General features: G+C 37.9%; 1 protein-coding gene across 3 annotated transcripts in view; it reads left to right on the top strand.

The window, feature by feature from the left end:
* LOC127959732 (phosphatidylinositol 3-kinase regulatory subunit gamma) overlaps positions 1-26,966 on the top strand; it is a 146,495-nt gene that overhangs the window by 105,973 nt on the left and 13,556 nt on the right. The window contains exon 1 of one of the 3 annotated variants that reach the window (XM_052559080.1): positions 22,790-23,218. The exons of 1 other annotated variant lie outside the window; for it this stretch is intronic. In XM_052559080.1, the coding sequence (XP_052415040.1) occupies positions 23,110-23,218 (109 nt within the window). In that variant the 5' untranslated portion in view covers positions 22,790-23,109. Of the gene's footprint in view, positions 1-22,789; positions 23,219-26,250; positions 26,421-26,966 lie in introns of those variants that run through there. One more of the 3 variants, XM_052559081.1, reaches the window with a different exon arrangement.

The following is a 26,966-nucleotide window of genomic DNA, read 5'->3' as shown; positions in this document are numbered from 1 at the left end:
CGATGAAACAAAACCAAGAGGTATTAGAGAACAGAAGAGTGTTTTTGTGTGTTCAATACTCACTTTACTGTCCTAAAGACTCTCATACTTGCACACGTTTACACTCACAGTGTCTCCTGGAAGGCCTACATAACATCATCAAACGATGTTGTTTGTGTGTGCCCAAGGTTCACTGCTTTCAACTTACTTTTCTCTCTGTTTGAATCTCAGCCCTCATTCAAGCTTTCATTCTCTGGATCCCTGGATCGAACATCATGAAATGTCAGCCAGCTTGTGATGTCTGTTTGTGTGTGCGTGCTCTTTATAAGGGCCATAGTTGAGTCTCAAAAATCAATGCAGTATTTACATTCTGATGTCAGTCACTTTGTCCTCCAGACTCGAATGCAACAATTCTTATTGGATAATGTAATTTGAAATGGGTCCCCATAGAAATATCTCATTGAATTGGTCTGTCATGTGTGTGAAACTGTTGTAAATTAATGCCAAAGAAAAACAATGAAGTAGGCTCACATGATGCATATTATTTTTCCAGTCCAGTCTGCTTTTCTAGGTATCTTTGGGCTTTAGGCGAGACAAGAAATCCTAATTAACTCTACAAGGTATGAAGAATATACACCTAAGTTTGATTACTCCTCATTTGTGCAAAGGAGGAAGGTCTAAATGAGGTCAGAAAGAGATATGGGACGCTCTCCACCCGCATACAGCCAGCAGTGTTGTATGAAGACTGAGGTGAATTTGATATGTACTGCATAAAGAGAAAAGTGAGGTTAGAAAAGATTGAAGAATGATAGAACTTCAATGGAAATGTTCCCATGAAAGATGCCAAACTTACATTTTGTGTTTAAAATATGCATCTATTTTCTATTGGCACCTTGTGTTGGATTTTGTTGCAGAAACTGCCTGGCTTGAACTGTGAACTGAAACTCAAATCTGTTTGCCTCAGAGCATAACAACCAAAATATGGCGGTCAGACCGACATATTTTCTCTTTGTGAAGGAAAAAAAATGCTTTCTCTTTCTTTTCTGAACTGTGATGTTGGTCAAGGTTAAATACTGTATCGGATTTAAAACAGAGCTGAAAACACCATCAATCAAACATATCAATGAAACGTATACATTTAACTAGAGTATTTCAGAGGGTTGACGGAGCAAGAAAGAAATATTTGAATAAACGCAATATCTCTCTCACATGTCCATATTATGTAGTCAGTTTAGAGAGTATGAAAAGATAAGGATAATGAATGAAATATAAAATATCTTCACAAAAAGCATGGAATGATTACCATATTAATATACTGTGTTATTAACATGGTATCCCAAAATAAACATGGTATTACCATGGTAAATGTCCCAAAAAAAAATGTTTGAAAGGGGGAATTAATTATTAATAAGTATTTTGGATTAATATTATTTCCTTACATATTTATTTTATTCTTTATTTTAGCTTTAGTAAAATGGCCACATAAATAATTATTATATATATATATATATATATATATATATATATATATATATATATATATATATATATATATATATATATACTTCATAATAACAAACTTAAATGAGTTTGTAGCTGCCATTTTATTTTAATAAAGTGGATGCAAATAAAAAAATATTGTGGGGTGTGGGAAATATCCATGTACCTTGAAAAGCCAGGTTTGTCACTGATTTTTGGGACAGATGGCTGAAATGCAAAGATATAGATTACTTTTTGCGGTGTTGCAAAGAAAGTTATGGCAGTGATGACGAGGCCGAATTGCTTTCTCCCACACTGACAAATCTGCTGCTCTAGAATTTGTTATTAGTGTGCTCCAAAATTTCCAAGGCAACAATGATTTTTTTAATGGAAGCGTCATTGTCACCATACACCAAAAAAGCATATGTAATAATTTGGTTCATTTGAATCTAAAAAATATGCCATGCCTTAAGGAATAAAAATTATTTATTACCTTTGTCCAGTATGTCTTGCTCTAATACACTTGAATAATTTCTCTCCTTAATCCAAATTGCCATTCACTATTCAAAATGCCTGTTTTCCTTTCAGAAGAGCTCCTGCCACGGTCAGTCCAGTTATCAGCAGGCTTTCAGTGTTTGACTTTAATCAAATATAGCTACAATCTGAATGTTTTCAGTGTTTGGTTGGCGTAAGCACTGTCGGATTTGCATTATTGACCCTAGGCCTCCATTGTATGTGTTTGATTGAGTGGATTACTACGGCTGTTACAGAGAAAGATGGGATTGTCCATCCAGACAACCAATGGGTATATCAGCAGCTCCAGTGACCCAAGAGATTTACCAGGTTCAGTCAAAACGGAGATGTCTAGATCTTGAAATATCCCGTATTTCTTATGCTGGAATGGAATTATCAAGGGGGTTTCTTCAATTTAAAGTCCCACAGATGATCTTGTTGGGAAGCAGGGGAATATGGATAGATGAACGGATGAGAATGGAGATATAGTCAGTGAGGTGAGGCCAGCGGAAGACTTGAGATGTCAGGCAAAGTGGAGAAAGAGGGACGATGGGGGTTCTTCATCAAAAACAATATATCTTTCATGGACTGTGGGTTTTATTGTAGCAGTTTTTTGTTGGATGAGTTGAGGAATGTGAGTAGATCTATTGCAGGCCACAAGAGGTTATTTGCTGTCAGCATCATCTAATGGTCTGATCCATAGGGCTTGTTTCTCTGCTTCTTCATTTAAGCCTGGAGACCTAGTACACTTTCCTATCCAATGACTGTTTGTTAAAGGGTTACATGTCACACATAAGTTTGATAAATGTCTCAGTGGTTTTGGTCCGTTCAATAAAAGTCAATATTTTGGACTCCATTGACATTCACTGTACTGACAAAAACTGTTGAAATCATAATTTTCATTTTGGACCTATAAGATGATGTCCAGTTGAAAAGTTCTTGATTCTTCATCCCAATGAATTCATAACCTTTTGCTGATATCGTACTCTTTGCCGGTTACAATAGCCCATGATGGATGATCTGAAATAATACAAAGACATCACCACACTAAGGCGCAGGTCATTTCCTTCTCAGCCATCACTGATGAACCTCATTCTCCTTTTACCCTCCCCCAGAGGCTCTCTTCCTGTGTCCATGTCTGCCATTGTTGGCCTAGTGCATCCAGACATCAATTGCCCTCTCAGGGACAGATGAGAGAAGGTCAGGGGTGTAGGTCAACCCTCCTCACACTCACAGCATAAATCCACCTCCGCCTATCAATTGGCCTCTCCATCTGGGTATAAAAAATTATGCTATTGTTGGACCAAATTGTGTCCTGTGTCTGAGCGATAAGCCGAATATAGTTGTTACGGCTTCCCAATGCCGACTTTGAAGAAGCGCTACTTCCACTGACCTCAGGATTTCTCATAAACTGATCAATCGCCATTTGTATATAGTAATTTTCCTATTTCAAAATTCCTTCTATGTGATTCTGGTTCTGTGATACAAAGGTACGCCTAATAAAATTTTATTTGGCTGAGAATGAATGCTGCGTGGCATTCTGAACATTGGCAAACTTGAAGATCTTAATGTGTGAAACCATGTATGTAATCCTCAACATTTCCATTGAAAATCGATGTTTGACCTTTTCTTTGATGCACAGATGTCTTGATGTGTGCATAGCTGCTTGAGTTGTATTACTGTAATAAGATTTATCATAGGCTTCAGTCACAGACTTTGATCTCTGTGAATGTTTCTAATATTAAATATAAACCTTTTAAATGTATGTCTACAAAATAAAAAATTTTCATTTAATAACATCACGCTTAGATTAAAACAAAAGATTTTGTTTGGTCAACACTCTCTTGCGCACATTTAAATTTTTATCTTCCTTTTATGTCTCTCTTTTAGCCTCCCACCCCTCCCTCTTTTCCCACTACCCCTCACTGCCCGGATGTCTATCCCTCACTCTTCATATTCTCAGCATTCTAGATACTTGTACATCTGGCAAATGTCACGGTGAGAGATGTCACTTCTGCATAATTGTCATGTGTGACGGCTGATTTGGACCCTCTGAGTGCTCAAGCTCTTTTGATGGGGTGACGATCGGGGGAATGGGTTAAAGAGTGGGTCATGGAGCAGGGGGGTCATTGGGACAGAGACACAGACAGATGAGGAGGAGACCCTGCTGGCTCATCTTTCTAATGGATGCCCTGAAAAAATGAAGTGGGCCTTAGCAATGTTCCCTGTCATTTATTTCAGCATAGCTCAAAGTAAAATCTCTCTGAGTGCAAATTCAAGAACTGTGAGCATCATCAGGATCAACATGCTCCGTTAACTATGCAGTTAGGTGAGCCATGAACTACTCTGGTTAAAATACAAATGTGCAAAATTTTGAACTAAGCAACTTATACAAAAGCACCATTCTGTGAATTTTGAATGCGATTTATACACAATGACTTAAAATGTTAAAGATTTAAGGACTGCTACAATAGGTGTCCTATCAAATAAATACGTAAATAGAACTTATATATTTTATATAATATATAAAACGAATATTACATAAAACATTTAACGCTATTATATAAAAACAAATATATAATATAATATGATATATTATATTATATTATATTATATTATATTATATTATATTATATTATATTATATTATATTATAAGTAGCCAAATTAAACATCTTTCTTTGTGCACCCTCCAGTGATTATACACCTCTTTTTGTGTTGACTGAATTGCAAAAATCTAGTTCAAGTATGTTCTGTAATTTTGTCTTTTTACACATCAGACTTAGGATTTATCACTAATATCAGTTACTTTGGTGAGCTGGTCCCTGTTTAGCTTCCAGGTCAGCATCTCTCCAGATGTCTGTGACTCCTATTTTTCAGTAATCTTCAATTCCTTGTTCTCCTGGCAGATATGTTGTATGGCAGCTTTATCCGCTTGCTTTGTAAGCACTTGGAATCCTTTTTTGAAAGCAATTGGTTTCTCTCTTGTTCCAAGATCTGTACCATAATCTAAATCAGGTGTTGAATGCTGTTTCTAAGTTAAAAGCAGATCACGCTTTAAATTGTCCTTCAGGAGATCAGACTGTCAGATTCTAACATTCTTTTTTTCTTTTTTTTTCTTTTTTTTTAGGGGGGGGGGTATTGTTAACAACTTTTTGACAATATTTTGCAATTAGGCAATTGATGTCAGTCTCAGCTGTTTGTTAATATATAGTATTTTAAAGAAAAAACACTCATTGGGGTGCTCAAGTGGCCCAGCCAGTAAAATCTATAAATGTTATAAAGAGATATATATTGAGGCTAAACCTTACTGAAAAGATTATACAAATATCTTACCCTTTTGCTTTATGCAGTGACAGTTACAGGGGAAAAAAATTGCATGAAAGTTATTGTTTTTTTTATTTTTATTAAATCAAGTGATTTTATTTGTTCACAGTGTAATCTACAGCATTTATCAAGACTTTTGTATACAATTACCTATGCTATGCTTTTCTTTAATAATACATAATAAAAGCAGTGCTATTTATTTAAACATTTATGCATACTTATCTATTCAGTCACAGTTAATTATTCATATCTTCAATCATGTTTAGCTATATTAACACAAAGTCAGTCTATTGGGTGTTTAAATGCAGTAGGGGATATAAAAAGCATGATATAAAGTATATGTATTGTGTCTAATTTGATTTCACATCTGACACATGCAACACATGGGTAACATGGCTCTGCTTTGTGTTAAAAGAATATTTTGACATGTAGATGTCAAGCATGTTACTCTGAAACACAACACATATGTATTCACATGCATGTGCACAAAAGGGGCACAACAGCAGCTAAGTGGGTTCCCAGCTGGACTGCCCTAACAAGGCCATATTGATATACATAAGCAGCTCTTCACACCCTAATATGTCTATGGAATGGTGGAGAGGAAACTGCTTTGAAGATAATCATATATATATATATATATATATATATATATATATATATATATATATATATACTTCATAATAACATAATAATAAATAATAAAGTTCATAATTAAGTAAAGTTGGCTTTTTATGCCTTTTGAAACCTATATTTAAAATATTACATTTAATGGACTGTAAGTTAAAGAGTTAGTTCATTCAGAAATGAAAAGTATGTCATTAACACGTAATACCTCCGTTCATCTTCGGAACACAGTTTAAAATATTTTAGATTTAGATTTAGATTTTTGAGATCTTTCTGTCCCTCTATTGAAAATGTATGTACAGTATACTGTCCATGTCCACAAAGGTAATACAAACATCATCAAAGTAGTCCATGTGACGTCAGAGGGTCAGTTAAAATTTGTTGAAGCATCGAAAATACATTTTGGTCCAAAAATAACAAAAACTATGACTTTATTCAGCATTGTTTTCTCTTCCGGATCTGTTGTCAATCCACGTTCATGACTCTGCAGTGACGCTGCTGACGTAAGTCACTGCAGTAGTGATGGGAAGTTCGGTTCTTTTCCGCGAACTGGTTCTTTCGGACAGTTCAATTCAATAAACTGGTTGAAAAAAATGGTTCACCGGTTCTTTTGCGCTCAACGTAATGACTTCATTGGCGATGATTGCCCTTCATTCAAGCCTTCGGTTTACCCGTGCTCATAACATTAGCACATAATCAGTTCAGAATCAATCACCAAAAGAATCAGTTCGGTTCAGATGTGCTGTGTGTCAGTCTGCTTCACGCTGAATCATGCATGCGCAGTATCATCAGCTCCTCGGTTCTCAAATCAGACGCGTCCAACATAAATGGTTGTTGGTTCAGTGTACTGGTGATCCAAAAACCCATGCAACCGGTTCTTGACTCGAGAATGAGTCAATCTTTCATTTGTTATCTGGCTCGGCTCGGTGTTCATCTTCAGTTCTCTCTTCACAGCAGTTCAGTCAGTGTACTGTTTGAGTAAATTAATTACTCCGGCAAATTGGTTTAATTTGATTCAGAGGGAGTGTCAGCCACATTAAAAAAGTTAACAGCTTAAGTCATTTGTGGATTAATGCTTATTGGAGACGTGAAACGTTTCAAACTATTCAGTTCGATTTGGTGAACTGGTTCAACTGGTTCACTAAGAAACTGGTTAAATCGAATGATTTGTCCGTGAACCAGACATCACTACACTGCAGTGTTGTGAACGCGCTCACATCAGACCCGGAAGAGAAGACAATGCTGAATAAAGTTTTTTTTTTTTGTTTTGTTTTGTTTTTTACCAAAATGTATTTTCGATGATTCAACAAATTCTAACTGACCCTCTGATGTCACATTACTTTTGACTACTTTGATGATGTTTGTATTACCTTTGTGGACATGGACAGTATACCGTACATATATTTTCAATAGAGGGACAGAAAGATCTCGGATTAAATCTAAAATATCTTAAACTGTGTTCCGAAGATGAACGGAGGTCTTACGTGTTTGGAAAAACATGAGGGTGAGTCATTAATGACATAATTTTAATTTTTAGGTGAACTAACCCTTTAAATTAGTAAGTAAAATGAATCAAATAAATATATTTGACAGCATTTATTAAGAAATGCATCCCAGAATGTGCTCCTTTTGAATATGGTTTGGTGCAATTGGAAAACTGTTAAGAGAATGGAGTGGAGCTAAACTTTGGGATTTGAGCAGAAAGTTGTTTTCTCAGCAGTTTAGCTGTGTGTGTGTGTGTGTGTGTGTGTGTGTGTGTGTGTGTGTGTGTGTGTGTGTGTGTGTGTGTGTGTGTGTGTGTGTGTGTGTGTGTGTGTGTGTGTGTGTTTGTGTGTGTGTGTACGTGCATATGTGCATGAGTGTGCATGTGAATGTTTAACATGCAGCAGATGCTGGTTGTTCATACCCACTGGGCAGAGAGCAGATGACACTGTAGGCCATCTCACCAGACGAGAGCTCCCAAGGTAGGGTGTGGTATTTTTGGGTCCATCTATACATGCATAAGCATATGTACAGTATGTGGCCAAAGGAAGAGCCTTGACCCAGATAATTGTCAGTGTTAAAGCAAAATTATAAAATGGGGGGAAAGCATAAAATTAGTTCAGTTAATGCCACATCAACTGTAGTAGAATTGCATTTTACCAAAATCTGTTATTTTATACTTTTTTTGTTTTCTTTAAAAAGTTCATGCTTTTAATTTATTTATTCTGAATTGATTTCATTCAAACACTTACTAAAATTGTGCATCAGTCATGAACAGTCTACAGTTAGCCTACAGAACTCTGATAATTGACAGTTTTTTGAGTTGTTGCCATTTGGTTCCTGACTCTCAAGTCATTCTCACCCACTAAAAGAGGATTCAGTGTATTGAGAAGTGCTTAAGTGAGAGAGACAGCTGGACGTGGAGCACAATGCATCTTTCAGCTTCTCTCTCCGTTAGGCCAGATTAATTCACAGATTTTAATCCCATTATGGCTAACCACATCTACAAGCCTGATCACTCAAGCTTACATTCTCAGTGGATCTTAAAGTCCTTCTGTTTTACTTAAATTGTTTTTCCAAATATTTCCTGAATATTTTTTTGAATGTGTATGCTGCTGCTAATAGCCCAAGCAGAAGAGAGACGTTTGGTGGCACGAACACTTCAAAGAACTCCTGAACCAACCTGCACTAGTTCGCTGAGGAGTTATTCTTACCCACGGTTGACCTATTGAACCTGTGGAAGATAGACCAATCTTGAGCACAGAGACTAAAGTGGTAGTTGCTGTGTACCCAGCATCCACAAGATATTGGTGGAAATGTACTACCAATGTAATACCAAACTCTGCTACTTTGCTTTGCTTCGTAGACAGAGTCTGGAAGGGCATAATCGACAAGCATTAACTTTCTCATGGGGCGGGGAGCACTTGCTGAAGTTAAAAATCATTGGTGTACCAGTAAGCCAATCACATATAGTTTGGTTATGACGTGTGTTATGCGCCGGCTCAGCCACCTCGGCTTGAAATTCTGCTGTAAACACAGGAATGCTGCGAAAACAAAACCATTGAGTGAGTTTTGCTGCCTCCTTAATCTGATCATCCATGAGAACAACCAAAGAGGACACAATCTCAATTATTGCCTTGCCAGACTTTGGCCTCCCCAGTTTCTCACTGTCGATCAATAACAGTTGATAAATTAAACTTTTCCCAAAACCTGTCGGGAGTAGGGCCACAACATCACTTCCATTCAAAATGTGAAACAAACACTCTTCTTGTTTGGGCATCAGTAGGCAAATGCAGGGAATTTCTCCACAACAGAGTGAATAGCGTCCCGTGGCTCCATATCTGTTGTCGTTTTTGATTTCCCTAACCTAAACTACAATCTTAAACTTGGCGCTTTTGTTTATTTTAGCGTCTGTGTCTATGATTGGATGGATCTGGGAGCTGGTTTGCTATCTCAGACTGAGTACAGAAGTGAACTAAAATTGAATAGAAGTACAAAGTCTGACGTAGTCTGACGTAGTCAGTACGGTGGTCCAGCCCTAATTGACAAGATGACCACCTTGATGAACCAGTGCGAGTAAATAATTGTTAGTCCCAGCATTATTGGTAAACTTCCTAAGAAGGTAAATCTTGCACTGGGGAGGTATCAGGCTACCTGTTCCCTGGGAAGATATTGTGCTTGGTTCTCCTTCGACACCTCCACTTAGCAACTTATGCACAATTGTGGGAGGAGCAGTCCAGTTTTCGAAGTGGGACATCATTGAAAAAATGTTTTTCCTGAGGAATATTATCGAGCAAAGCACCTAATTTCAACTGAAACCATCGATTTTACAAAGTCAAAAATAGTTAGAAGCTATGGCATTCCATTAATATTCTACAGAACATCTACTGTGAAACCAGTTGCTTTTTTGACTACTTCCAGATTAATAATGGTATCCTCCGGGGATGCATGACCTTGCAATTCCTCTTCATTCATTCCTCTAGATGTTGTCATGTGATGTGTCACCAAACCGGCCAACTATGGCTTGTTTGGGAGAGATGGTAGACAAATAGGGGTCTGGTTTCAGACTACGATATCTCCCTCCTTACAGCTACCCAGCGATCCCTCAACAAGTTTAGCTGCGCATTGGAGTGCGAGGTGGTGGAGATCAGACTTTAGATCAGTGCCTCCATAAGTAAATTCCTTTGTGTCGGCTACGCCCGTATCCATGCCCCCATCCATTGTGGGACAGCAACCGCTTGAAGAAGTCAGTTACTTCATGTATGTTGGCAACATCAGCAGCTCAGTTGACCCAGACAGCAGCACAGACAAGGACATCTCATTCTATTGTTCTGTCTACACTGAATGCAGCGCGCACGGCTGACAAATTCCCAACAGTAAACTGCTTCTGCATTCTATTTTTGACATACTGACACAAATTTCAAATGATTTTCTACTGTCACTTTGTCGAGTCCTGTGTAGACAGACTTTAGCTGTACACAGACAGGGCTTAAATGGTCCAAGAATGAACACTGCACTAGTGATACAAAACACACAGCTCTGTTAAGAGCAATCTTTTTTAATATAGACAAATTATTATTAGGCTGGGCTACTGTAAGTTTTTTTTAAACGTAATTATTTTCCAAGCCTATTAAGTGCACGTTTTTATCATGTGTAAAATTACTGATTAACATGCTGGATAAAAGCATTTTGTTTTTGTCTTGTCCTCACTCAATTTAAAGTGCTCCCACACAGCTGTGGTCTTCTGCATTTTTGTCTTTTCTTCCTTATGAACTGAATCATGATGTTCACTCATGGGCGATTCATATTCAAAGCCGAATGAGAACCGTTTCGTGGGGGATAACTAACAGATGTAAAAAAAAAAAAAAGGATTATTTGAATCTCAGAAATGAAAATCTAATGCCAACCCACCTAAACCAATATTCAAATATTCTGGTCCAGCCCTACTGCAGTGAACACTACACTACCAAACATTTTCCAACAAAGATGCTTACGTTGGATCTTAATATTGTACTATTATGACCAAATCTCCACTGAAGAAGTTCACCACAACATGGCCTCTGGCCAACATCATCATCGAATACTACTTCTGGTCCACAGGTTACATACTATGCCAGCAACCAGACAGCTTACCAAAGGCCACCATACTGTGGACGCCTGCCCAGGGGAAATGGAAGCAAGGCCAGAAGAAGCAAACCTGGCACCTCTCATTCATTGATGATTTACATGCTGTGGACCTTTCATGGGATGAAGTGGAAGCAGCTGCTGCAGATCAGCCTTGTTGGAGATTGCATGGTGCCCAATGCACCAGCTGGCGCAGGAAGAACAAAGTGCTAATTAAGTTATGTGTATTATTATAGTATAAATTCACAAAATACATTTATTTTCTTATGCTTCCATCTTTAGTTTAACGTGTACAGTTTAAAACGTTTTGTGTCTTCAAATTTTCAAATCAAAACCAAATGGTCATTCCACTCCCAAGTTCACTATCTAGTAAGTTTTTAAAAAAACATATTGTCCTTGGGCTTATAAGAACTTTTTTAAGCTAATAAAGACACTAGAATATTCATAGACCACCTAACACTAAAGAGGTGAGATCTAGCAGATAAGAATGCAGATTATTTCAAAATAATTTACATGATGGTTTTCATGATGGTTTCACATGTAAATGCCAGATCCTGTTCTTCAAGAGGTTTGTTGGTTAGTTTGTTTATTTGCACAGGTCCAGACACTGTATATCTCACACTGCATCATGCTTGGGTTTTCTTTATTGTCAAATCACAGAGGACACTTAAAAATTCCCAGCGCATGGATAAGTCTCTTTAGCAGTTGATGTCAGGCCTCAGCAGACCCCAATGTCATCTCGTACCAGAGCCACAGCCCCATTCGTCTTCATCAGGGAGGATAAGTGACATGGCAGTACCTTAAATAATTGACGATGTGCTCTAATGATTGGCTGCTCAGTCGACAAAGCCGAGAGTGCACTGGGTCAATGAGAGCTGTGGTGTCAGTTGTCATGCTCTGAGGTGATGTCATTGAACCAATCCCCCGTAACTCTTGAAGCAGAAAAAGATTGAGGGGTCAAAACAAATTAACTACAACTTAGTAGTTCTGCATTTCACAGTCAAATCAAAGCAACACTGATATGCAGCCTATAAAATGCTGGATTATTTTTTAAAAGTGATTATATGATGCGATCTCTTTGGAGTGTTACAAGCTGTTCGTGAATAGATAAGATCCCTATAGTTGCAAAGACTAAAGTCTTAAACCCAAGGAGATATTCTTTATAAACATTAAGACTTGTCCATGCTCTCCTAAAACACCTGTTTTAAACACTCCCCCACATGTCTACATCATTTTATGGGAAGATTTGCATAACACCGCCCAAATGTTCATGCAACGAAAGAAAGTATAACTTTTATTCTTGGTGTTAGTATTGTTGTTGCTGCTGCCGCCGCCATGTCGTGCAGATGCTGTGTATTTCATTGTGAAAGTGAAATTACTTTGTTTGGCCTTCCAAAAGAGGACACAACTAGAAATCAGTGGTTAAGTTGTATTTACAGCACTGTTCCAGAACCGTTTAACCCAAATATACAGATGTGTGCAGCACATTTTACAGAGGACGAGGACGGTTTCATGGGAGAGTAGCCTACAGTGCCGTTGTTCTGACAAATAATGCTGACTCACAGCCTATGAGTATGTTTTCATGTTTAAAGAATTTGACACTGATGATTCAAACGCGGGTTTTTAGCAGCGTACTGTAATGGGAAGAAGGAAGTGACCAGGATTGGCGTTGGAGACTCGGATCATTTGTTAAAGGACACAAAAAAATAAAAAGGGCGCATCCAGTGCGTTCAACAAAATAAAATAAACAATCTTTCAATCTCTTTTAATTTCTCTCCAGCCAGAGCAGTCTCTGAATCCCTGTTTCATCTCTCTCCCAGCATGTCTTCCAGTCTCCCTTTTACCCGATCTCGCCAGGCCAATTACTTAAATCAGACACAGGTGTTCATCATTTTGCACTTAACCCATTTACTCGCCACTGTCTCCCAATTTTCTCTCCCTCTGCAAACTTCGCTGAACCACGCCCCCCTCACCACAAGTAGCATTTGTTGTTTATAATTTTTCTGATCACAAATGCAGACATGGTTTTATGTTTACGCAGCGTGATACGAAATCACAACACATAAAAAGACAGCATCATAGGATGGTAAGGGGTATAACATTTCATTACACCAAATACACAAAATAATGTTCTTTTTTAGCAACATCATATGACCCCTTTAACCCAAATGCTGGGTTCAGCCCGTTGGGTCATTTTAATGGGTTTTTTTTTATATTTTTACCCAAGTGCTGGGTTGTTGTTGTTTTTTTTAACCAAATGCTGGGTTCCGCTTGTTGGGTCATTTTATTTATTTTATTTTACCCAGGTCCTGGATAGGTTTTCTGTATCTAAGTTGCTGGGTCATTTTAACTGTCTCCGACAAAACAATGCAGCTTCTGAGTTACAGTCAGGGTGCAGGCTTTTTGAGACCTCTACAGGAGAGAGCGTTTCTCAGCACTGCTGCCACTGATTTGGTGCACTTTTTCAGTGAAATGAAGGTTTGTATAGATTTTATATCATATATAAAATCTTTACAGTGTTGTAAATTGTATTATTTTACACAACGCAACATAAGGACGAGATGTCAGTCAGCTGTGTAAGCAGTGGTCGTTTCGCATGATGGAAATGCCTTTTGCCTTTCATAACATAAATGGATTTTATTCATTATAGTACTAAGTTTCATTTAACTTAAAATATGTTCTTTAATCTCAGTACTGTTTGGTAAGCTTTTAAAATCTTTCAGCTACGAGTAAAACGCAAGGCCGTGGTCTGAAGTTTGCAGCTCCCCTGCGAACAGCAGCCCTTCACTGGCTCAAATTAGAGTTGATTTAATTAAAATAACCCAGCATGGTGGGTAAAAACATTTAACCCAACCAGCTGGGTCAAAATAATCATGTATTCTGTCCAGTATTTAATCACTACTGGGTTTCTAAACAATCCAAGTTGGGTTGTATTTAACCCAGTATTTTGGTACTGGAACATTTGGCCTGCTGCTTTTGTTAAAAACAACTGTTATGAAAATGCACTTTTTTTTTTTTTTTTTTGGTTTCGAGGGTCTTTTATCTGTTATGTCCCAAGACAGATTCATGCCCAAGCATCAGTTAACCAACTAAACATTACCCATCTCATAAAGAACATCACAATTTGATAAAATGCAGTCGTGAATCTAATATGATGTACTCCTGCTCTTTATCTACTAATTCATGTAGACTTCAAGAATTCCCACAGCTGGTTTGGGAACACTCGACAAAACTTATGTCTAATGGCCGCTCTGTGTTTGTAATTAATGCTACAAAGCATATTAGAATTATTTTCTCAATTTTAGACACATAATGTCATTTAGACTGCTTGTCTTTTGACCACAACTGTGTCCATGCACATAGGCGAACCTTTCATTCAGTAATTTGTCGTCCTCCATTCCCCTTTTTCATTCAGGATAATTCAATCTAGCGATCACAAGTAAATCAATCTGCTTTCTTGCGGCTGGAGAACAAACAGATCTCATCGGAGGAGAAAGTTGTGTCCTATGATTGCATTGGCATGGTTGGATAGTTGCATACGGTCAAACTGACCTGGCACAGTGAATACAACAATTGTACATGCCTGGGGGACAAAATCATATTTGTTATTATATTTAAAACTTTTTTTTTTCAGAATTTTTGTTGATGAATAGAAAGTTCAAAATGAAAACGTAAAGCAGAAATCTTTATAACTTAATAACATTATACGTCTTTACTCTCAATCAATTGAATGCATTCTAGTTTAACAGAGAGAGCACAGCTGATTTTAAATATGGAGTTAAAGCAATCTTTTCCTTCTGCTAGTCAGAAAGAGTTTCAAATGCACAATTAGCTACTTGCTTCATCCTCTGTTTACACTGCAGTCATCAACTCTTTTCTTTCTCCCTTTGGACCCTTGAGTTGCATTGAAACATTAAGAAGGCAAGGGATGTTTCTGTGCTTGTCTATGTTGCCTGCCACTTCAGACTTTTTACTTCATTTCAAATATCTCCCTCTATCCACTTGTCACCACTCACATTCTCCTCATCTTTCTTCTTTACCTCTTCTTAACTCTTGTGTGGTTACATCTTTTTAAAAATAGATTTAATGCAACGTATCGTATGCCTTTTTCATAAACAAATAAAACCTTGCTATGCGTTAGCACTTTACAAACATACTTTAACAAACTCATATTGGCGCTTGTTCATGAATATTTCCCTGAGGTAAAGAAATCAGATTTGTAAATTTGTATTTTGCTGAGCCAGCAGCACCATGCTTTGCTTTTGTCCTACATCATTATTTCTTGCTTGTTATTTATTGTATCAACTCATAAACTATTTCACTGTGGGTCATTTTAATAACATTCCCTTCTACCCAGAAGTGCTTCATTTTCTGCAGTATGTGGTGCTGAAGTCTGGATTTGCATGCTATGCAAAAAAGGTTTTTTTTTTTTTTATTCTTTAAACTTGTGTGTGTACTATAGTACATGCATGGAAGAGAGAAACACAAGAGTGTGTTTTATGAATTTCATGGAATTCTTGTGTATCCACCTGGCTCCAATTTATAAGTCTCTTGAACAATCATATACTCCTATCTCTTAACTTGCCAATAGCACAATTGTTATGCATGGGCTGTTTGGCCTCCCAGTGATGGTGTTTTGCTTGTTTCGCAAAGATTCCCTCTGCGGGCTTGGATGGGGTCAGCTGCTGTTCTGTCAATGGCTTCTGATACTGATGAGGTGTATGTGCACATTGTGTTGCGTATTAAAATATATTTGCATAGTTCAACTGTTTGTATCATGTTACTTCATGAATTATACCAAATCACCAAAGGTGGTCAGTCCACTCCAACACAGTATTTTTTTAGAATAAACATTCTCTCTCTCTCTCTCTCTCTCTCTCTCTCTCTGTCTATATATAGGAGAATATATGTAGTGCATTGATGAATGCATTAACTAATGGGGACTTTTTGTAAAGTGTTACCTGAACTGTTTTTATTTTGGTTTTAAACATTACGTATGCAAGTTATAATGCATCTTTTTGTGGTTTCAAACAAGGATGGGAGTCTCATTTGCATCTTTCTATTCTTCATTTGGATGCAATTCAAATGCCTAGCAACCACAACCGTGGGAGTTGAAGGCAATCAACAGTTGATACAATGACATGCGTGTGTCACTGGGTTCAGTCTTCTATCAAGGGATGAAACAGGCATCAGGTGCTGATTATAATTGTAACTAAGAGCTAGGAGAAGAGAAGGGGGGTTCATTGGATGGTTTGTTCACTTCAGCATGAAATCTCATCAGAACTCACACGGTTATAGACCAAATTAATTATGCACACAACTCTGAGATACTTGTTACAATCAAGGGATGGGATAAAACCTTTAAACGCTTACACTGAAGGGTCTTGAAGTTGTTATCCCATGAGATTTACTTTTAATAGAATAACACGACTCATATAAAAAAGTGGAAGTGATAACTTATAAACAAAAGTTTAAGAGATCAAAGTTTGACTAGTAGCATAATAGGTTTCATCCCATGCAATGCTTTATAAAATTTGTATTAAAATATAAAGAATGAATGTAAATGGATTGTTGTGTCGTGGTTTACATTACCAGTTGTTACATTTGATCCATATCAAAGAAAAATAAGCATCTACAAAGTAGGAAAAAGGAAAGATAATAAATTACAAGGACAACAAATATTAATGCAGATAAAAGAGATCTCCGGTACTGTAGCCAGGAGTCACATATCATGTTTAGTTGCTCTAGCTTTAAAACAGAAGTAATGCCACATTTAATATTTATTCATGGAAGTAGGACAGAAAAAATGGAAAAAAATAATATATAAATATAGGCCCAAATATAAATATTGAAATGCATATATTTTAATGATCAAAGCCTCATGCTAAGACCCAGAAGTGAACACATATGTGTATGGGGGAAAGGGTATACAATTATAAGTTCTACGTTGTTCATGAATATTAATTATGTAACATGAAATTTGCCCAGTAAGATTGGTGGAAATTCAGGCACCGGCAAATATAGTTGGTGTTATCCATAATAGGATTGAAGCTTACAACATGCACATTTGTTTACTGATGCAATTGTCTGGCAGAGGCCTCTGCTTCGTCTTAAAGTTAATGTTTTATGAGGACAGCTGCAGTCACTTATTTACTTTGCATTGTGGCCAAGCAAAATACAACTCTTAAAATATAATCAATGTTTCACAAAAGTGGGTGGGACAAACTGCATCCCATTAGCATGCAATCAGAGCATGCATATTATTTTATCATTAATGTTAGTTTATTGTTAGTTCATTTTGGCTCAGGTATATTATAAAAAAATATTACTAAGATACAACTTGCTACTTCCTTTTAACTTATGTAGCTAACTAATGTGATTAAATGGAACCTAATTGTAAAGTGTTACCAAAATCCAAATGTAACAAAAGACAGACAGCATAAGAATGCTTTTTGCTCCATTCATTTATTTTTAAAATTGCTGAAAGATTTTTAAGTATTGAATCGAATCGAATTGAATCAATCAAAATTAGAACCAGAATCATTGTTATTGAAGATTAATCTCATTTATCAACTGTTGTGATATTCTACTCTTTTGACAATCACTCACAGAACATATTGAAGTAAAGCTGTACATTTATTACATTATATGCTACATATTTGTGTCCACAGTTAATTATTTTCTCAAAGAGCTCTTTTGAGATGAGTACTATTTAGATGTCCATTTCAGAATAACACATATAAGCATACATACTGTTATTCTTACAAAATGGTCATAGTGGTCATTTTTTTTAAATTGAGATTTATATACCATCTGACAGCTTTTAGTACCATAGTAAATAAGCTTTTCATTGATGTATGGTTTGTTAGGATAGGACAATATTTGGCCGAGATACAGCTATTTGAATATCTGTAATCTAAGGGTGTAATAAAATATAAATATTTTGAAATCACCTTTAAAGTTGTCCAAATGAAGTGCTTAACTCTATCAAAAATTTAGTTTTTACATATTTACAGTAGGAAATCTACAAAATATATTCATGGAACATGATATTTACCTAATATGTTAATGTTTTTTGGCATAAAAGAAAAAAATATAGTTTTGACCAATACAATGTATTGTTGGCTGTTGCTACAAATATACCAGTGCTACTTACGACCAGGGTAACATATGTAGTCATTAACTTTTTTATTTTATTTATTTATTTTACTGTTTTTTCAACCACTTTTATCCTAAGCAGATATTGAAAATACATCCTTTGGAGGTCCTACATGAGAAGTGCTGCTCATCTGTAAGTCGCTTTGGATAAAAGCGTCTGCTAAATGAATAAATGTAAATGTGCTGCAATAAAAAGTTCAAGAACTGTTCAGAAAAGAACAAAAAGCTAGTAAAGTGATGTAGGTGAGACCTCGGTCCTTCCTAAAGAGGCACACCCAGGTTCAGCCTCTTTTGATAGAGTCTATTCATTACTTGGCTTCTATAAGTGCAGCCTTGCCATTATGGCAAATGGTTAATCTGTTACTATTTGCTTCTCAAGTTGACACATTATCATAGCTGCAGATCTCGTTTAGCTACTTTAGTCTCCTGATAGAATGCAAAGATATCCGGTGAACCCAGCAGGTTTCCCTGGTGTTGTATAAAAAAAAACAATGGGCTTGTTTTATTGTAACAGTTTTAGACGCTGCGGCTGGGCTAATTGCAACTTCAAACCACAGATCGAGCCTCTAATGTTCTGTTTGTTGATTGTTTCATCTTATCATCCCTGATATTTAGTTTTAGGACTGTTTAATCATCATCGTAAGCTGTTAATTAGTCTAGGGTATGTGGAAAACGCCTGCTGATATACTATCTTTGTGTCTCGCAGACCGATCTGGCTCAGACAGGCAAGAGTTAATCAGCCCTTCCTTTATCAGCTGAACTGCAGAATGCTGAGCAATGGTGCCTGATGCCATGACAACAAGAGGGCCGTTCAGAGAGAAGGGTGGCTGAGGAGTAGGCGTGTGGAAAGAAAACGATGACAAGAAAAGTAGACCCAGGAGAGAAAAGAGAGAGAGAAAGGTAGAGAGGTAAAAGAGAGGCTGATTAAAACTTGAGAACACTGTAAGAAAAGTGGCCAAGAGGTGGAGAATGACAGAGAAAGACAATGAGACAGAGGACGGGGGCATGGGGGCGGGGATTGGCAGACGCTGACTGCTTGTTACCGAGTGTCACCGGAGTATTGCATCAGTCCAAGTGGGATGCTCACATTGCAGGATGACATCACAGCATCGCAGACTGCCTGCCACCCAGAAATGGAGATGGAGGGAGGCTTCCTCTGCCTTTGCTAGCTAATAAGCCAGTGTGCTGCTCTTTTTTTTTTGCAGAGTCATTAACACATCGTTGTCATTTTTGGGGCTGCTCTGTTGCACACGCACATGCACGGCAATACTGGTGATTTATGCCTTTTCACACACCTGAAAATTGCGCCAAATCAGGATGAGAAGTGAAGAACAAATACCAGACAGTATGCCTAATCGTTTAACTCTAATCAGAGCATACATTATCCAAGACACATGACTCCTTCTGCCGAGTGCGCCCATTAGTGCAGCCTTGTGGATAAAAGAGACTAATACCTAGTCATGCTTGAAGGTGTATCCGATAATAAAGAACTACTGTTTCTATAATGTGCGTCCGGTCCTTAATGAGCTTTGTGAGTTAGTCATATGTGGTCTATATTTATCATGGATATTGCAGCAATAAAGGGATAGTCAACCAAATGGAATTTTGTAATTTAGTCACCTTCATGTTTTTCCAAACCTGTATGACAACTGTTTTCGGAATTTAGGAAGAATATCCTGGTCATTCCTTTCATAATAACAAGGAGTTAAATGTATGCCTGTTCTTCTTTGACTTTGATTATAGCTCACAAGCCATATGGATCACTTTTATGATTATTTTATGGTACTTTTTCATTAATTTTGAAAGCTTCAGTTCTCCTGGAGACTAACTGGACCAGAAAGTTTAACAAATATAATTCTCCCTTTGTGTTCAATGGAAGTAAAGTCATTGGGGTTTAGATTGACATGAAGGAGTAAATGATGAAAGAATTTTCATGTTTAGACACACCATTCCTTTAAAGAAACATCTCTAGTTGTTCTGTTCTTTTCTTTTCTCTGTTGGCTTTGAGAGAAACAGCTTATGGCTTATTCCAGGCAGTGAGACAGTGACCGAGAGAGCAGCCTGATTCTCATGAGCTCAGCAGAAAAAACAGAAAAGGTGATCGCTCTCACTGTGTGTAATTTACAGTGGATTGAAATTAATTTCTCCCTCCATGATATCAACTGGGGAACAATGATATTGCTTCTTTCAGCTTTCATCTCCTTTATGAATTATGTATAATGCACACCAGTGGTCACACAACTGCTCTGGGTTTTGTGTGCCTCTTCAGTGCCGCCCTTATGTCTGTGTTAAATATGGAACAATGAAGCCGCCTATTTGCATCTGAACTGAAATTGTACTTTCCACTCTAGTTGTTACAGTCACAGATAAAATATGAGATGCTCACGGCCACATTTAGTCAATACAGAAACAGCACAGTCAGGCTATTGTCACCCAGCAGGCGACTTTTATATTAGCATGTCATTAAAATGTCCTTCCATTCACCACCCTCAAATCTACATGTTATGGATATACCTTTAAAACTTCCCTAACCCTTCTTATTCTTTAAACAGGATTTGGCATCGCTTAGCTGGGTCTTGTAGTCAGGCAGATTAGAATCTCTTTCTGTTAGTCATGCCTGGCTTAATCGGAGAAAAGCGTGTGAAATAATAAATCTTGCTGGAATAGTGTGAAACATCAGCTAGCAAACATTAAAAAAAAGCTAAAGAGATGAACTTGATGGCAAAAAATAGGTGAATGTAAGTTATATATGCAAATGGAAAATTTTTTTTTCAAAGTTTTGTGGCTTTTATTTCTATTTGTATGAGCCTTAAGGCTAACTATATGCTAGTCTACTCCTAAACAGTGATAAATAATAAACACATGCTTTTAAATTTTACATGGTGAAATGCTGATGACTCATCCAGCACTACACAGATATTTGTTCGATCATATGCTCTCGAGAATAAGCATGTCTTGGTTAAGTACATTTATTATTTAAACCACAGAGAAGACCAGGTTTTTAGCTAGTTGGGTATACATTTCTCTGCAATACAATTAATAATTTGGAACCAAACATTTGATTTTAATATTGGCATTCACCACGTCTTAGTTCATAGATACACACGTTGGTAATTAATTAAAGTTTGCAGTGCACATAGTTGGCAAGATCTTTTCCTTTGTAATTCGCACATCTTGGAACAGCCAGATCTGAATACCCTACAGACATACCATAGAAACACCGTTAGCATTTAGCTCACTGTCCAATAAGAGGAAAGGCATGGACCAATAACAAGCCGCAGTTGGTTGTGCATTAAGATTTCTAAGGCACACACACTTTTCTGACACTAAAATCCCCACAGTCACGTGTGTCTTTCTCCAGTGTTGCAGGGGTAGCTAGCAATACACTTTAGTCCAAACCAGACAATCTTAGTCTCAAAAACAGAGTAACCTCAAATAAATGCATCAGTCTTGAATTTACTGCTTGTATGGACATCATTTACATGATCCTGTGTCATTTATTACTTGCTCATTATGCATTGGGTGTAAGTGATTAATATTTTAGAGCCATCTGGAGGTTGCTCCCTGTCCACAAACATTGTGATCCTATTTTTTGCTCTGGCCATAGAGGGACATTCTCCCTCTTGATGGATAGATCACACATGAGAACAGAGGGGACTGAAAGAGGCGTACAGGAAGACAGATTGCCATCCACAAGATAATTGTTCCTAAAGCAGACCACCAACCTGCATTAATGAGATGTACATAGCTACAGAATAAATCCTGAAGCTCAGGCAACAGTTAGGCAACAATGCCCGGAGGAAGTTCAGTATTTTTCTCAATATTTTATTTTTGAAACTTATAAGACTGACAGACTCAACACATACATAGGCCAGTGTATTGGTGTTTGACTGAAAATGTTTTTTTTTTTAACAAGTTACTTATTTTATTATTAGCCTGTGTGTTCTATATTTCATAGATATTACAGCCCATAATGAGCGGCTGTTTCTCTTATTATGATGCTTCTAATATTTACAGATATGCACTGTCAATATCTCTAATCAACATGCTATCTTTTACATAGAATATAGCATCAAAATCATTACTTCCTCCAAACCAAACTCTGTTCTCTCCATCAGTTTTGTACCTCATAGTAACGGTTCGACCAATAGAATGTCGACTTCCGCTCTCCGAGCAAGTTCATTGGATCATGAGAAACACGCGGCTGCAAATAATGTACAAACTCCGACTTTGGCAACTAGTTAGGAGAGCCGTGCAGTCTGATTGGCTCCCAAATCTGGAGTGTGCGTGCTCCACCGCACCTACAGAGCCAGTGATCCGTTTTAAAGCGAGTCCATTTCTTGCCGGTGAGGGGGTGCAGAAAAATGATGTCACTTGTGAATGAAACGATACCGTAACAGACGGCACAATGAGAATAAATAACTACAAACTCGACTTTCTTTTCGTGTCTTTAATTATTTATCATATGTACCAGTCGCTAAAACGAATTCACGAGTAGAGTGATTAGCTCCTCGTATGTCGGTTAGAACAGACCCCACCCCCATACTGTGCGCACCGAATGGACTCGTCCTCATGAAGTGAAAGGGCCAGTAGACCTAGGGAGCTGATTGAAATGAAGACTACTGTTTCGTTATGGTAGGACGGGGTGGATTGTAGAGCTGGTATCTACTTTCTGTTCTGTCGGACTGTTAAGAGTTTTTTTTATTTTCTATAAAATGCTCTATCAAGTGAAATCGGATGAGTGAAGCCTGGTGCTTTGACAGCTTTCATGACACGCAGTTACTCTGAAGCAGGCATTCAGACTGTTAAAGTTGAGCTCTCCGTTCAGTCAGACGAGCTTTTTATGTTTCTTTCATTCGTCTGTGTTGCAAATCTGATTTTGCTCAGTTTGGTGAGAGCCTAGTCATCACCAGAAGACTCAGACCATGTACAATACAGTTTGGAATACAGAGAAAGAAGATGACGACTGGAGAGACGTGATGATGCCCTATTCCACTGAATTAATATTTTACATTGAGATGGACCAGCCGCCAGGTACAGATAAAACAATTACGTTAATCTAACAGATCGCTTAGTTCACACCTATAATGTACATTTTGTCTTTTCTTCACACTAACATTGATACAAACCTGTAACGTTATGACTTTATCTCCTCCGTGAAGCACAAAAGGTTAGGAGACCGCCAGCCCCAGTCACCATTTACTCTGTGTAAGCTTTTTTTCAGATGTCATTTTGCAGATCACCTTTTGTGTTTCATGAAAAAAAAAAAATGACGTTCAGCGTATTTAACGTTACACAGTCTCATTATCTGACATTGCAGTCATGTCTGCTTAAACAATTGCAACTTGCGCCTCTAAGTTAACGTTGAAATGTATTTTATTTTAATGTTACGTACAGCAAGTTTACGTTAGTCATGTATGGCTGGCATTTAAAATTCCCACTCGGTTCTTCCACAGAAACCCATTTCGCCATTTTAAAATCCTTCATTTTCTGTCAGCTTGTCAGTAAAATGTGCCTTAATCGTACGTATAATGCACTGTCTGTATTAACATTATCGTGTACATTTTAAATGCATCATAACAGAGTTATCACTCAGACAGAGGAGCCATATTAAAGCCTCTTTCTCCCTGAAGAGAGTGCAACAGTCTACATTTATTTTAAACTAATCGTTCATTTCAATTCACAAATTCTGTCATTTAATCACCCTCTTTTTATATCAAAAATGTATTATTGTTTGTATTTTTTTGTTCAATAGAACACAAAATTAGTTTAGTTCGTGTGTTGGTCTCCATTTACTTTGCATCTTTTTCATACAATAAAAGTTAATGAATGAGATGTCATTTTGAACATCTCCTTGCGGGTGAACAATCTCTTAAGGACCAGAGTAAAGCTCTCTGGATATATCTAGTAATATTATAATTTTGTATGTAATTTGGACATGTAAATGGTTAAATGAAAATCTTTATAGACAGATTGTGTTACAGGTCCTGCTGTAGTCCTTCAGTTTTTGCTCAGGAGATTTCAACGTTTTGCATGGCTCACCACAAATGGTGTTGATATGCAAAATGTGGAGAGATCGAAATGCACTCTACGAAATGGTTTGACACCTTAAGTGGTTTTATGCAGGATCTGCTCCTGAGCCGTTTTTTTGCAAATAGGGACTATATAGCTTGTAGACCAGTGAAGTCACAGAATTATATATGGTGGGTGAATGCTCTTCAGTGGTCTTTTGGAGTAAGTTTCCCAGCTTTCTGAATGTTTTTGGTGTTCTACGCTCCTTATTCAAATTCAGTCCCATTCATGTGTCATCTATTAAGCTCTGACACCATTTTATTGCCATTAACAATGATGTCATAGACTGGAAACTGGATCCCATTCAGAAGTCACAGGCATAGTTGACAATGGGTCGTTAATTTGTGTCGTTAATTCCTGAAATAAAGAGACGGATGACACTTTTGGAAGCGTGAAATGTGAATGGAATGGGAAAAGAGACTGTGTTTGACAGTTGTGCATGAGGCCGTTACTTTCGTGTGATCATTGTAAGGGATTTTAAGACAAACTGTGTGTAATGCTAAAGCACAAAACACATTTTGGGCATAATTTCTTGTCTGTAACATTTTATCAAGGTTGCTAGATTGTGAAGATGGTGGTGTCTTTATGTATCTGCATACAGTTAACTGTTTGTTGGTCCAAATGCAGCCTTATGCCAAGAGTGGGCAGAATGAATCATTTTATTACGTTCATTTTGTTCTTTGTGTTGTTTAGAGGCCGCTCTGTTCTAACCTCCTCGTTTCTTATAAAATGAGCTGTGGTGGACTTGACGGATCTGGCAAGCCGGATTCTGGCTTGAATAGCCCTTCGATTGCTCTGCCACGGGGATGAATGAGCACAGCACCGTGTGATCAACCCACACATTAATCTTATCTTTCATTATGTGCCAATGCACACAGGTTTATCAGATTTCTCCTTTTTCCTATTCGTCCGTATGTCCCCATGTACTGTCAATAGCCTCGCATTGACTTATCATCTGCTTCTTCCTCAACTCGCGGCACTTCGTCTCCGAGACGCTGTTAGAGAGGCACTGCGGGATATTTAAATCCGCCTGGCCCGAGAGAAGATGGGTTGATTGGAAAGAGTGACACGGAAAGGAAAGAAACAGAAAGAGGTTCCCATGCAGATGTTCATTAGAATATTTATTACAGCTGAATTGAGATGTGAAAGGCTCCGAGGTATGGCCCTGTATGTGCGTGCGTCTGCAAACAAGCAAGCAACCGCTTTGTTCCATTGCAGTGTCCAATGAGCACAGGTGCCACGCCGCCCCCAGGGGAAAGTTGGCCCCTGTCTCTTATAGGGCCAGTGATGTGTGAGTGTAATAAAGGCTGCCGGAGCAGTGTGCACTGGCTGGACAACAAAAGTGCAGCAACACCAAAGGGAAAGTCAGCTTCTAACATCCCTTAAGGGGCATTCGTATGACATAAGGGATGGAAATGTCACTCTTTTCTTGATACATTGTTCTTTCTTTGTTCCATGCTTTTTTTTTTTTTAGCTTGTTCTCTCTTGAATGTATTTGAGCTTGTTCATTCATAAATGTCCATATAATATAGATATTATATTGAGGAAGCAGGTTTTGTTTTTGTTTTTTTTTACAGAATGTGAAAACAGCATTTTTCTTTCTCTGTACCTATAGGCATATGTGCACAGTAGCAATACAATAAATATAGACGTAAAATAAATATACATTTTATATATTAGTTTATAAATAAATTAATAAGTGTTTAGGCAACCAGCATTAGCATCACGTTGCGTTTCTAGCTAAGCGGCTGTGAAGCAGTTCGATGCATGTGTCCCGGTTTGTGTTCACCTCAGCGTGTGTTAGCGTCTTTGCCTTGTCTCTCTCGGGGAGCAGCGCCCCCCCCCCCACATCATTCCCCAGAGCTTTCCGCTCTCTCTTTCTCTGTCTCATATGGTTGTGTCCACCTCCCCTCCTGCTTTCTCATTGGCTGCTGCCGACTTCTCCATTGAGAGGGTTTGTTAAGACAGCAGCGTCTGAATTTAGGAGCAGGGATTTTCCTTCTGGCTTTAGTCTGAAAGGCAGAGCGAGTGAGGGAGGGTGGAGAGAAAGCGAGAGCGAATGGGAGAGAGAGAGAGAGGGAAAGAGAGAATAAGAGGACTCGTGTCACAGGCAGCTGAGTGCAGGCTGTATACATGCAGCTCAAAAAGGATCCCGAGGAGGACGGTAAGGGAGACACCATTCTTCTTTTCTTCTGATTTTTCACGGTCACTGTCTTTGCTTTCGTCTTTTCTGTCTTATGGCTATTGTAACGCTCTGAACTGGCTGTCAGGGGAGCACAATGACAATTAGTGTTTGTCCTATTGTGTGGGAAGTGTCCTGGATCTTGTATGAATGGAAACACGCGCTGTTGTCGACATCAATTAATGTAAGAACCATGCTTTTTTCAGGACGTGGAATCCTTGATAGCTATACTTAATTTTTCTTGTTTTGTGATTTTATTTTATTAAAAAAAAATATAATTTGTAGACAGTTTAAGAGTTGAACTTCAAGGATTGTCTTTTAGTCGTTCATTAGTAGCGGATGGTGACAGTGCATCATGATGATATGCACGGAGCACGTATGGTTTCACATTAGATAGTGAGGGTCCCCGATGGACTATTTAATCCACCCATGTGCTTAGTGACACTTTTAATTCATTCCCCCTGGATCGGGACGTGGCAGCCCTCGCCTGCTGCTCCCCTCAATGGCACTGTCATCACTCTCTGCCAC

This window comes from Carassius gibelio, chromosome B6 (genome assembly GCF_023724105.1).
Source record: "Carassius gibelio isolate Cgi1373 ecotype wild population from Czech Republic chromosome B6, carGib1.2-hapl.c, whole genome shotgun sequence".
Taxonomy (NCBI): domain Eukaryota; kingdom Metazoa; phylum Chordata; class Actinopteri; order Cypriniformes; family Cyprinidae; genus Carassius; species Carassius gibelio.
This window is presented reverse-complemented; position numbering and strand designations above follow the sequence as displayed.